Genomic DNA, 12,230 nt, shown 5'->3' on the forward strand with positions numbered 1-12,230 from the left:
AACAGAGAGCTGCAGTCAAGATGATCCCTCTGAATATAGCAGACAATTGTCAAATTAATCTTGGAAATTTGTCTCTGTAACTTGGGTTGTTGTTCTAGCGTGTTATTTTTTCAATATCACTTTTTTTATAATGATATTGTTCACGTGAATGAACATTATGCTGCCTTCTGACATGGCACATTCCTTGAATTGCTATGATAATGAATATGATATAAATGGTAATTTTCTTGACAAATAACATTTTGCCATGTTGTCTTTTGATTTATGTTTTTTTTATCTCTTGCCCAAGTTTGGGAAATATTTTATATTTTCCCCCTATTCCTGTGAAACGGTGAGATGTTTGGCCTCGGCGGCAGCATCAAAAGAGTGCTTATTTGTTTGACATATGGTCTGTTTCCTCATCATACCTCACGTCTTTGTAGGAGATGTCAAGGTCTGACCCTGTGGTGGGCACTGGATGGCATTGAGGCAAGGCAAACCTGTTTATTATTTTAAAAAGATTAATTGATCTGTCAACATGACCTGATCAAGTAAGGATCAAAGTGTGCGTGTGTCATTCGTCAGAGCATTGCGTCGGTATATGTTGTGAAACAGTAGTAAGTACACTACCATTTGTGGTCATGTTGTTCATATGTTGTTTGTCACGGAATAACGGCTCGCTCTCCAACTCAGGGGCCCAAACCTGAGGGATCCAAACCTTAAGGGCCTTAAGCATCTATCATAATGTGTCTTTATAACAAACATATATGCTTATACATATACATAATTTTATTCAGTCACTTCATTTTCACAACATTACATTTGAAGTGTTTCTAATTATTTCCCAATTTTGGAGGATTTAATGAACAGGGTTTCACTTCTACGTTGGCAGCCACCAAAAGGATTTCACGGGCATCCAAAGGACAGACCTGATCTTGAGAAAATATATTTGAAATGCAATGAATTCTCCTGGCCAGTGGATGACCTTTTGCAGACATTCTGAGCCTACTCATCTAGACGTTACCCTCATTCAAAGTCATGTCAGTTCGGGGGAATAGACAGTGGCGGAGCCAAAGGGGTGGCCGGGGTGGCACTGGCCACCCCTGGAACCCAATTGGCCACCCCAGGTGCCACCCCGCGTTCGACCCCCCCCGTCGACAATCGCGATCGCCCCCCGTTGACAATCGCGTTCCCCCCCCCCCCTCCAACAATTCAATATGGACCCCCCTATAAAAGCCTTGGCCACCCTCTTGCCACCCCTTGAAAAAAAGTCTGGCTCCGCCACTGGATGTGTTGTCAGAATTGGAATATGTAATTGGTAAAGTCCAATCTTCTGACCAGTGTAATTAAGTATTTTCTGAATAATACACAATGAGATGCAGAACTGCTTGGGATGCCTAGTAAGTTTCTCCACCAGCGAGTAGCGTTGAGATGCCCTGGTTAATCAGAAGTTGGCTGGCAGTGTTCCAATCTAATCAGATTCTAATCAGAGATCAACACTCTGCTAAACCCTATGCCCTCAGAGTCTTCCAAACCATCAACCATTGTGTATTGAAATTTGTGTTTGGCTGTTTTTTTTTGTTTTTTTTGAAGTGTTGAACTCAAAGCCTTTTAACTGAGTGGGCACACGGAAAAACATTGCCAAGTGTTATAACACAGGCCAGAGTAACTTTTACCTTTGGGTTTCTCAACAACGATCTTTGTTTTGGAGTGGGGCCAAGTGTCATTCACCTGAAATGTGTGTGGAGATGAACTCAAAATTGGAGTCATGTGTTGGTGTTTGGTGGTGCTGAGAGATGTGAACCAGTGAAAGATCAAAGAGATGGAAGATGGCACAAGAAAGAAAGAGATATCTCTGGGACCACGGATCTGTAAAGAAAAATGCAGACTCTCTAAAGGCAACAAATACTTATAACAACCATAATAATATAATAATAACCTTTCCATCTTTAAATTAATTCTCCCTTTCGTTTGAACGTACGGCTTCTTATGTTACACCAAGGTCATGAGAGGTGATCAGGTCATATACACAACACCACATTATATAAACATCGTCAAAATGACAATTAACAAGTTAATAAACAAACGAAAAATAAGAACAAATACACATTGTACATTCAAAATATGTCAACATGACAGGATTCTTTTTTTTTTTTTTTTTAAGTTAAAGGTCAGGGAAGAAACTTGACTATCGGACATCCCGATCAACATTAACAATTATCAATACATGCATTCATGAATAGGTATAGGCACTGTGACATTGACGACCAGAGTAGTTTTAAGCCATCACAAGAACTATTGTACATTCAATTATATATAGTATGAATTCATGCTTTCTGTCTTAGCTACTTGTTATTGTAGTTATGTTGTGACAATGTTCACTGTTCCCTTCAACCTTTTGCATTTTTTTTGGTAATTACCTAAACAAAGAGCAACACAAATGGGGTTTCAGGGTGACATTTATTTATTGAGTGACTATACATGGTGGTAAGCCTACTGCTAAAATAATTGTATGTTGTCACCAGTTGTGGCGGTGCGGGTGGGGTGGCGTGGGTCCAGAAGAGTTCCTTTAAAGTTTAGCCCCTGAAAGGGACGTTGTGGCCCATTCCTCTCACGCCATCTGCTGGAAAGGTAGGGCATGATGACCTCTATTCGGAGTTTGAAAGCACTTCCATGGCGTCCTCTTGAGGCCGTCTCACTTAAATAAATTATTATCCCGCCGTTAGGCTTTCCTCTTTCCTAACCCTTTCCTTTTTATTATTCTCTGCAAACTTTATTAGCTTGGAGTCCCGCGCTACCATCATTTGTTTCTTAATATTTAAGAGGTTAATTATTTTAGTTATTACTACAAGTTATTCTACTTTTTAAATATTATTTTTTAAATATCTCTTTAGGGCTGGAATTGACTTGCTGCAGACAACGCACACGTGTACGGATCACGGCTGCCATGCGTATCCTGCGACCGTTCGGTGGGTCGGTTGCGTACCTCGTCACAAGCGAACACGACGCGTCCGCAAGAAACAATACTGACAAGAAAGTTGGGGGGCGATCGAGAGAATAACACTCTTGATAACACTCTTTCGATGCATTTTTCTGCCGCCGTCTTAACAGTAGTAAAATTATCAGTTCTTCCTCTACCAGTGTCTCCGTGTTGTTTATTTACATCAGCACGCAATACACGTGCTTCTGCGTTGTGCTTTTGTTGCATACGCTAAACAGCCAGTCTAATCCAGCCCTTACGCTCTCTTAAACCACGTCAATTTTTAACCGTTATCTTTCGTTCAAACACTTAACAAATCAACACACATTGATCTAAAAATATATTTTGAAGATTAATACCGATTTTCAATATTGTTTATAGTTTTTTCCTGAATCAACTATCAATTAATTTCATGCGCACTTCGTATATTTTCAGTTGGTCTCTTCCGTTGAGGCTAGAGCGTTATGACGTCACCCGCTCTAGCCCACGGTAGCTATCACGAAAGCTAACCATTTCAGACGTCATGGAGCCTAACAACATCAATATTGAACCCAGAAACACAATGTTTATCTTAAAGGGTTACGGTATTTTTTGTTTCACAAATTATTAATCGATAGGGAATATGATTGTTATAAATCGGGCGATTGTGTGTGGGGACCCCCGTTAATATGGCCAGCTGCTTACATATCCGGTATACTTCCGGGAGAAGCTAAATGCTAACGTAAACGATCATTCACGTCGTGCTATCTCTACCCAAACGATATTTCATATGCAAGCTGAGTCTCCAACGGTACAAGCCTTATCATTTTGTGAGCTTTTCTCGATTAACTAGATGTGAACGAATAACGTCAATAACACTCTTTTCCTGAAGTGATTACACACACTTGACTAACACACACACACACACACACACACACACACACACACACACACACACACACACACACTTAGAGATTAGAGAAGACTATGGAGTATATCTTGACCCTAAAGATGAGCAGAGATGTGGGGAGTGGAATGCTTTACCGGTTGGTGACAGTAATTATGTTCACTTCAGGTATGAAACAGGTAATGCTGGATTTCTGCCATGTAACCTAAAGTATATGTCCAAAGATTTACACACGATTGACCAATTTCCACTCAGCAGCTCTTATGTGATAAGTAAACTGATTTAACCTGTTTCCACCCACTACGCAATGAAAAATAATCTTTGAGCCAATTGCATGTTGACACACACACACACACACACACACACACACACACACACACACAAACACACTGACTTGATTCATTCATTTCAAACTTCATCAGCTTTACAGCTCAGCTATTCTATATTTTATCTCAAATATATATATATATACACCATTTTTGAAATGGTGTGCATGTGTACATTGTTTACTCCATTTAGACTTTTGAACTCTTCAAATCTTTTCACTGGATTTAAGCTCTTAAACTCTGGCTTCATGAAAACATTTTCAACCTCACTTTGCATGTATGATGAGTATGATTAATAGCGCCTTCAGATCGCTGGGAATTATGGGGCAAACATTTTCGCGACGTCGGAAAGTTCTCGTGAACGACACCTCATGACACTCTGATGATTCTACTTTTTTTTTTCTACCTTTTGGCAACTGGGGCCAGATTTTGATAAGAGTTGCCCAGTTAGTGACGTAATGTTTACTAGTGACGCGCACATGAACATGGCAGAACATGAAAGTTTTACTCACTATAAAGAATCAACCATTATATCACATACTTGATTGACGTTGTAACCGTCTGTTGCCATCGACTTTGCACACGTCATCACTGACGAGGCGTCACGTTTTTACATGAACGACACAAAATATCCGTACTGCCCTTTGACTTAATGACATCACAAATCATTTGTGATGGGAGTATCCACCCAGATGCATGCTGGATAGATCAATCTACCAGCTTACCAAGTGGACTGTAGCTTATCTATCTAATCACACTCAAACCTGTTGGTAAAATAGGGCCTCTTTAAAACCAACATTCTCAACAATCATTGAAAATAATTTCTGTAATTTCAGTTGTTAAATTGTAGGTTGTCAAATGTCCATACTTTGTGACAAAAAAAAGATGACAGTGAGTGTTATGATCAGAAGGGTTTCATTTGTGTCTCAAATGTATCTTAAAAAAAACACCTTTAGTCTACAAACAACACTACAATCCCTTTACACATTAACACACACATCTTTAAACACACAAGTTTAAGTTTAAAGATCACATTTGATTTATATTTCTCAGTTCTATATGGCTTTTTCCATGACTAAAATAGTAACTCTGGTTATCTTCATCATCCAATCAGGAATATGTGACTTAGTATATGAGCGGACAAGTTTAAACCCCAATTTCTGGTACAGGGCTAGGCCAGCCGTTTGAGCGGTGGTGGTCACCAGGGTAACCTTGGACATCCCACGCTGCTTGCAGAAGTCCTGGACTGTCTGAACCATTCTGGATCCAAGGCCTGTCCGGCGTATCGCAGATGAGACAATCATTCTGAACAATTCGCCGTACCTCTCTGCACCGTTCTTCTTGGCCACCACAGCCACCATACCCACCACCTTCCCTTTGCCAACAGTCTCTGCCACCCAGAAGCAGTCGTCTGGCTGGGCCATGTAGCTCGCCTCTATGTCCTGCATGTTCGTCTGGAGCCCGTCTCTCAAATAGCCAGTAAACAACTTGTGGCAGCAGTAGTAGACTAGGCCCGCCCAGCCAGAAACAAGCACAAGGGCTCCTAAACCAGAGGCCAGGAGGTAGCCAGTGACACCTAGACCCAGGGAGATGCAAAGGTAGAGCGGGCTGCTCATAGCCCTTTTAAAACATGGCCAGATGTGTTCCTCTACGCCTTGGGAGAACAGGGACAGGACAGTCTCCTTGTCAGGTTCCTGGTACCTACGAATTGTTAACTGCATGTCTACAAGACGGAAGGAAATGACAAAGAAGTCAGATGTGTGAGAAATGACAGTATGGAACCATTTCGATACTACAATGCCCTATTAGGCCCAGTGGTAATCCTTATTTTGTGTGTTATAGTCAAAGGCAACAGATTAAGAATACAATAATAATATGCACAGAATTGTGCAATTATTAAACGAAATAGTTATATATACCACTACTTTTTAGTGGGTAGTAGCCTATAGACGTTGGTTAAAATAATACATGAACATGTCATGTCAGCAGTTGCATGTACATTCCAGTCGTATGCGTAGTAGGTCTAATACATCACAAATTGGCTCTGAACGTCATGCCAAGCCATGATGCAAAGGTCTACTTTTGTTGCACTACCAGCAGCAACATGTGTGCAGGCAAACGATCATTCAAACCAATGACATGATCTCACTGCAGAGTAAATAAGGTGTCACTTACCTTTCAATGGTCAGATTATGTGCACTCAGTTTATTCATCCAACCTGATGCAAGAGTCAAAGTATTGTATCTTCAATCTTAAAGAAGTTGACCTCACCTCAAAGACTTTCAAGGAGGAGGGATTCTTTAATTTCACACAATAAAGCCCCTTCCCAGAGAATCCCGTATGATGATCACATGAAGAAGTAGTTTGTTAATTACTAACCGTAGATGCTTCGTTCAAAGTGCAGAGTCCTGCCATTCAAGAGAAGCCTGAGTTAAAAGGTAATGCACTGACCACTTACTGCAGCCAACTCAGGTTTGGTTATTACTTCAGTGCAAGTGATAATAAAGTCTTATCTTTCAAACCTTGTCCTTCTCAACCTCTTGTATTTTGTTAAAGTGTGGGATGGAATACAACACTTGTAATCAGTTAGTCCCACTTTGCTGATCAGCTTCTTTTACATTTTACGAACAAGAGCTGACTCTTCTAACTTTAAAGGGTTCAAATAGGCCTCATGTCAGACGTTTAGTCGGGAACCAGGAAGACGCTGGACTAAAAGCCTTGACAAGCCCCACTGCTGGCCCTCCATAATCCCCTTGCCTAAGAGATGGCCAATCGGTCTCCCTGAAGTAGAGCTGCCCAGTGGGAGAGACACAGGGTCACCAGTCCCTGGAGAAGATGAACGGGGGGGCAACAGTGGGCCTGAGGGCACTGGTCATCGGTTTTATGTTGTGTTCGCTGTTGGCAAACATAAAAAAATGAAGCATACAGGAAAGCAATTTAGACAATTTAGACAAGCGCACATAAGACAAGGCATATTTGCGGAAACAATAACAAAACAACGTGTCATTTGATTATTAAGTTATAGAAATAGAAATATAGAAATGCAAATGCAATGTTTTATGTTTATTGAAAAAGGCACTCTGATAACCATCCACACCGGTTAAAATAGTCTTAGGACAGCACTCCTTACTGTCTTAGCATATACCACAACCATGAAAAGTGTATTCCTATGGCCACATGATGCGTGAAGGAGAATGATACAAATCAGGGTGCAGTTTCCGCACAGATAGAACGTAGAGCAAAGATGCAATTGGCAGGGTACTTTAACAACCAGCCCCATCCAGCTACACGGCTGACCACCCCCACCGTACTCTCTGTTCCTCTCTCTCCCGTTGTGTGTTCATCACAAACAGTATATCAGTAAATATAAGTATATTCTTTATTATACCAAATGTAACTCATTAATGAGCAAATAACATACAATGTCATCATATATGTTTTGCAACATAATATATTAGTAATTTTATGTCAGACAAATACAATTTGCTTTGTGGGAGTGTTCATTAACAAAAATACAATTTTTATAGGGTTCATAAACACATGACACTTGACGACAATACAAACCTTTGACACTAAATGCATACACGTGTATACAAGTGTAATGTTCATGAGACTGAACCATACATTAATATTTATAACATTTTAATCAAAAATTATATAAAGTGATATTTAACAAGATCAGCGTATGACATTTCTCAGTTCTATACAGACTTTTCCATGACTACAATAGTAACTCTAGTTATCTTCATCATCCAATCAGCGACATGTGTCTTAGTATATGAGCGGACAAGTTTAAACCCCAATTTCCGGTACAGGGCAATGGCAGCCGTTTGAGTGGAGGAGGTCTCCAAGGTAACCTTGGACATCCCACGCTGCTTGCAGAAGTCCAGGACTGTCTGAGTCATTCTGGATCCAAGGCCTGTCCGGCGTATCGCAGACGAGATGATCATTCTGAACAATTCGCCGTACCTCTCTGCACCGTTCTTCTTGGCCACCACAGCCACCATACCCACCACCTTCCCTGTGCCAACTGTCTCTGCCACCCAGAAGCAGTCGTCTGGCTGGGCCATGTAGCTCGCCGCTATGTCCTGCATGTCCGTCTGGAGCCTGCCCCGGACATAGTCAGCATACAACTTGTGGCAGCAGTAGTAGACTAGGCCCGCCCAGCAAGAAACAAGCACAAGGGCTCCTAAACCACCTGCCAGGAGGTAGCCAGTGACGCCTAGACCCAGGGAGATGCACAGGTAGAGTGGGCTGCTCATAGCATTATTAAAACTTGGCCAGATGTGTTCCTGTATGCCTTGGGAGAACAGGGACCAGACTGTCTCCTTGTCAGGTTCCTGGTACCTACGAATTGCCAACTGCATGTCTACGAGAGGGAAGGAAATTTTAAATAAAATATTTGTGAGAAATAATGGTATGGAACCCTTTAAATGTTACAATGCCCAATTAGGCTCAATGGTAATCTTTTATTTTGTGTGTTACATAAGTCAAAGGCAATATATGAATGACATGCATAGAATAATGATTCAATTAAATATATAAACAAAGTAGGCTAGAATACATTCGTAAAACAAAACATGGAATGGGTTTGGGTTTCTGTCGCGAATTTGCATCAAAGGAATACATGTACAGGTGTAATAGGCCTACAACTGAAGATGATTACACAAGATCTACTTTTGTTGCGCAACCAGGAACAAAAAGTGTGCAGGCCAATGATCATTCGAACCAATAACATAATTTCACCGCAAAATAAAACAAAAGGCATTACTCACTTTTAAATTGTCTGAAATACTCACTCACGATAGGGTTGCCCTATTATTTCAACTATGCGCAAGAAGTTAACTTCATAGAATAACGGAGTGGTTTTCTGCTGAATCCAAACCCCTTTTACAAAAAGTAAACCCACAGCACTGAAAATCACGGAGCGGTCACATGAGCTATTCCAGCCTACTATGGCCGTGTCCCAATTCAGGGGTTGCATCCTTCGAAGGACGCATTTAAAGACCGCATACGTCACAGCGGCGCGTCAAGTGCTGTCCCATTTCGAAGGGTTCTTCGAATGCGGCCGACTCGAGATATGCAACTTCGGTGGCCGATGTTCAAAGTGCAGAACAAATGAACCTGTATCCAAACATGGGGGCGCAGAGCTATTAATTAATAACACCGACGTATCGTATACTCCGTTTATGTCGAGATTATAACGAATGCATGGATGATCCGCCGACCCCCAACCACCCCATTCTTCTCTCTAAACAAGCCACTCCCACTTGCCACTTTGACTGAAGGATTCTGGTTGAAACAAGATTTTCTTACACTATTATTTAATAGTAATTCGTCAAATTTCACAGAGGGCCTAACAATTGCTTTATGGGAGATTAACAGGAGTGGTCTTTCAAAGAGACATGATGTATTTGCTAATGATCTTTTTTAGTTTCACTGCAAGCAGCAGGGACGTAATAATAATAATAATATGTAATAGGAATGTAATACAATACACTATTAAACAATATTTATAATAATGCAACATTTATGAAAAGGGTTAGGGTTTCAGACTTGACTTTCGCGGGTGCGGGTAAACGTTTCCATGGTAACAGCGAGCTTCACCAATCAAAGATGTTGTCTTTACACTTTAGGATTATGGGCAGTACCCATGAACCTCTCCACCGGTCTGTCACTCTCGGGGGTGAAGGGGCATTACAAGGGTCCTTGTGTTCCTTGCCCCCATGCACTGGCACACTTCAGCGAACACCAGCGGCGGTGCCTCGAAGTTCCGCCCCTGATCGCTGGGAATCGCCCTGATCGCCCTGATCGCTCACACACAAGCCGCTCGGCTCTGGTAACAGCACTCTGGCTGGGGCACCGCGTACGTACCCTCTGGCCGTTTGTGGTGGGGAACGGACCCAGGATGTCCCCACCAAACCGTGGACTGCCTGTTGCACCCGTTGGCGCCGGTCCTTGGGCACCAGTAGCTGCCACACACTTCTCTTCCAGCCTGGCGCCACGCCAGACCAGGTACAACACAGGGCCAAGTATGGAAGAAAATTGACCTTACATTATTATGCTAACATATACTTTTCATCTGGCCTATATGCTATATAAATATAATAATGATGAAGAAAAGCTTAAGAAGACAGGTCACCACTCCTCTCTAACTGGGGCCTGGAGGGGTGCCATAAGGTCCGTTGATTAACTTATCTGTGTTTACCCACTGACATAGAGGTCAAGGATCAGGGTGACCTGAGGCTAGTCTAGGGGCAAGGACAAGCCGGACACCCCATTCTTGTCGTAAAACTGTTGCTGAATCATTCGCAAAAATTCCTGGGAGGCAGGATGCGGGCCAGGCGGGAAACTAGAAAAACAATAGATTGTGAAACTAGTTAAACATGGTGTGTGCAGGAGATATCGTAAATAACAACATCCTTGATGGACAGAAAGGGAGATATAAGGAGGGGCCCGTGACTAGCTCTCCAGTTCTTTGTCAAACCAACTCGGCTTTGCTCTTACTTGTTCGCGAGTAAAAATAAAGTCTTTTGTCATTCTTGCTCCGGTCTCCTCGAACTCTCTTATTTAAGTTATAGTGTTAAATGCGGTTTATCTACCACACAAGGTGGCCCACTTAGAAAGGCCTTGCTCCCTATACTCACAAGGCAGAGACAGCTTTGCCAGGAGCGATTGTCAACCAACCGACCCCCCCCACCCACCCTGGCCGGGTAGGGGGGTCACCGTCCTGTGCTGCCTGCCACTTCTGGTCATCCTTCACTTGGGTCGACTCGTCCCGTGGCCGCCCCCCCCCCCCCCCCCCCCTGGAGAGTCGCTCGTCTCGGTGCTGACAGTGTCTGCAGTCCTCGCAGGGACATGGGGATAGGACGTCCGCCTGACTGAAGGACTACAGTGGTTTATTTGATCGGAGGTTAGATCTGTGTGGTCTGAAATGAAATATGTAAAAGTCCAATATCGTGACCAGTGTAATAAAGTATTTTTTGGAATAATGCACAATGAAATACATAGCTGCTTCAGATACATAGTAAGTTTCTCCGCCATTGAGAAGTGGCCCTGATTAATCAGAAATGAGCTGGTAGTGTTCCAAAAGAGCAACCTTCCAGTTTGCCTCTCCAGAATCGGCTCGACACTCTTTGCCATTGTGATTATACTTGCCCTTCACGGCGTTTGTCTTACCACCAAATGATGCTCAAGTTCGATTTTTGGTCTGCGCATGTTGCTCATCACAAAAATGAGACGTGAGATGAAAAATAGTTTAAAAAGTGTTAGGACTGCTGTTACACATTCATATGTCGACACGTGTGTAGCTTAGGGGGTGTGAGGGGAAATGAGAGTAAGTCAGGCCATTTGAAACCCCTAGACTCTGTGGGTAGAATGGGGATCAGAGCTGGCCGTACAGTGAACTGCCTTACTTACGGACCTGCTGTTAGTTAACATGCAGTGTGTTCCACTTACATGTCATGTGTAAGATTAGTTAGTTCATTATTATACAAATTGAATAAAACGACCAACAATATAGTTCAGTGGTTCTCAAATGGGGTTTGTGTACTTCTAAGGGGGTTTGGAGTACTAGACTCTCATAAATGTCTGTTTCAGGAGGAATAGATTAAATGGGATTCACCTCTACGTGCTCGGACCCTCCCCTGGCTTCTTCTTGCCACATTTTATGTCTATATGCTAGTATTTGCTAAACTCATGAATCTCCCTCCACTGTGCAATCCTTAACAATGCCAACAGCCAACTCTATGAAAGCTTTATTGGCAGGTGGACCAGGTGAATGAGGAGCTGAATGGGTGATTGTTGCGGATGATGCAAATTAATTTGCCCGATGCTTTACTTACACCACATGCTTCATCAGTATCTCATTGGACCACACATGTGTAGTGCTAACACCTGTCCCGAATAGCTTCTTCTTGTACACATAGAGAGGTCAACACAATACCATATACAGTTTTATGGGTTGGAGATAAGTCAGACCCTACGAGCATGGCCTGTTTGCCATTCAGTCCAGGTCAAGGCAGACCGAAGGTTTACCTAGGTGAATTCAAACATGTAT

The 12,230-nt window shown here is 42.4% G+C and overlaps 2 protein-coding genes across 2 annotated transcripts; both read right to left on the bottom strand.

Annotated features, from left to right (window-relative positions):
* Positions 1–5,226: 5,226 nt before the first annotated feature.
* Positions 5,227–5,892, bottom strand: LOC311338351 (N-acetyltransferase family 8 member 7-like; the record flags this gene model as incomplete). Its single annotated transcript, XM_084463581.1, has 1 exon — positions 5,227–5,892. One exon carries the CDS (start codon positions 5,890–5,892, stop codon positions 5,227–5,229), a length of 666 nt encoding a protein of 221 aa, XP_084319707.1.
* Positions 5,893–7,668: 1,776 nt separating this feature from the next.
* On the bottom strand, positions 7,669–9,107 carry LOC311338526 (N-acetyltransferase family 8 member 7-like). The gene is made up of 2 exons (XM_084463812.1): positions 8,947–9,107; positions 7,669–8,540 (listed from the first exon to the last, which is right to left on the bottom strand). The coding sequence occupies exon 2, from the start codon at positions 8,536–8,538 to the stop codon at positions 7,873–7,875; it is 666 nt and encodes a 221-aa protein (XP_084319938.1). The 5' UTR covers positions 8,539–8,540; positions 8,947–9,107; the 3' UTR covers positions 7,669–7,872.
* Positions 9,108–12,230: the final 3,123 nt, after the last annotated feature.

Source organism: Micromesistius poutassou, assembly GCF_964030765.1.
Source record: "Micromesistius poutassou genome assembly, chromosome: 2".
Lineage (NCBI taxonomy): Eukaryota > Metazoa > Chordata > Actinopteri > Gadiformes > Gadidae > Micromesistius > Micromesistius poutassou.

Coding starts and splice junctions, on each gene's coding strand:
- LOC311338526 (XM_084463812.1), bottom strand. CDS start 8,538: ATGCAGTTGGCAATTCGTAGGTACCAGGAACCTGACAAGGAGACAGTC.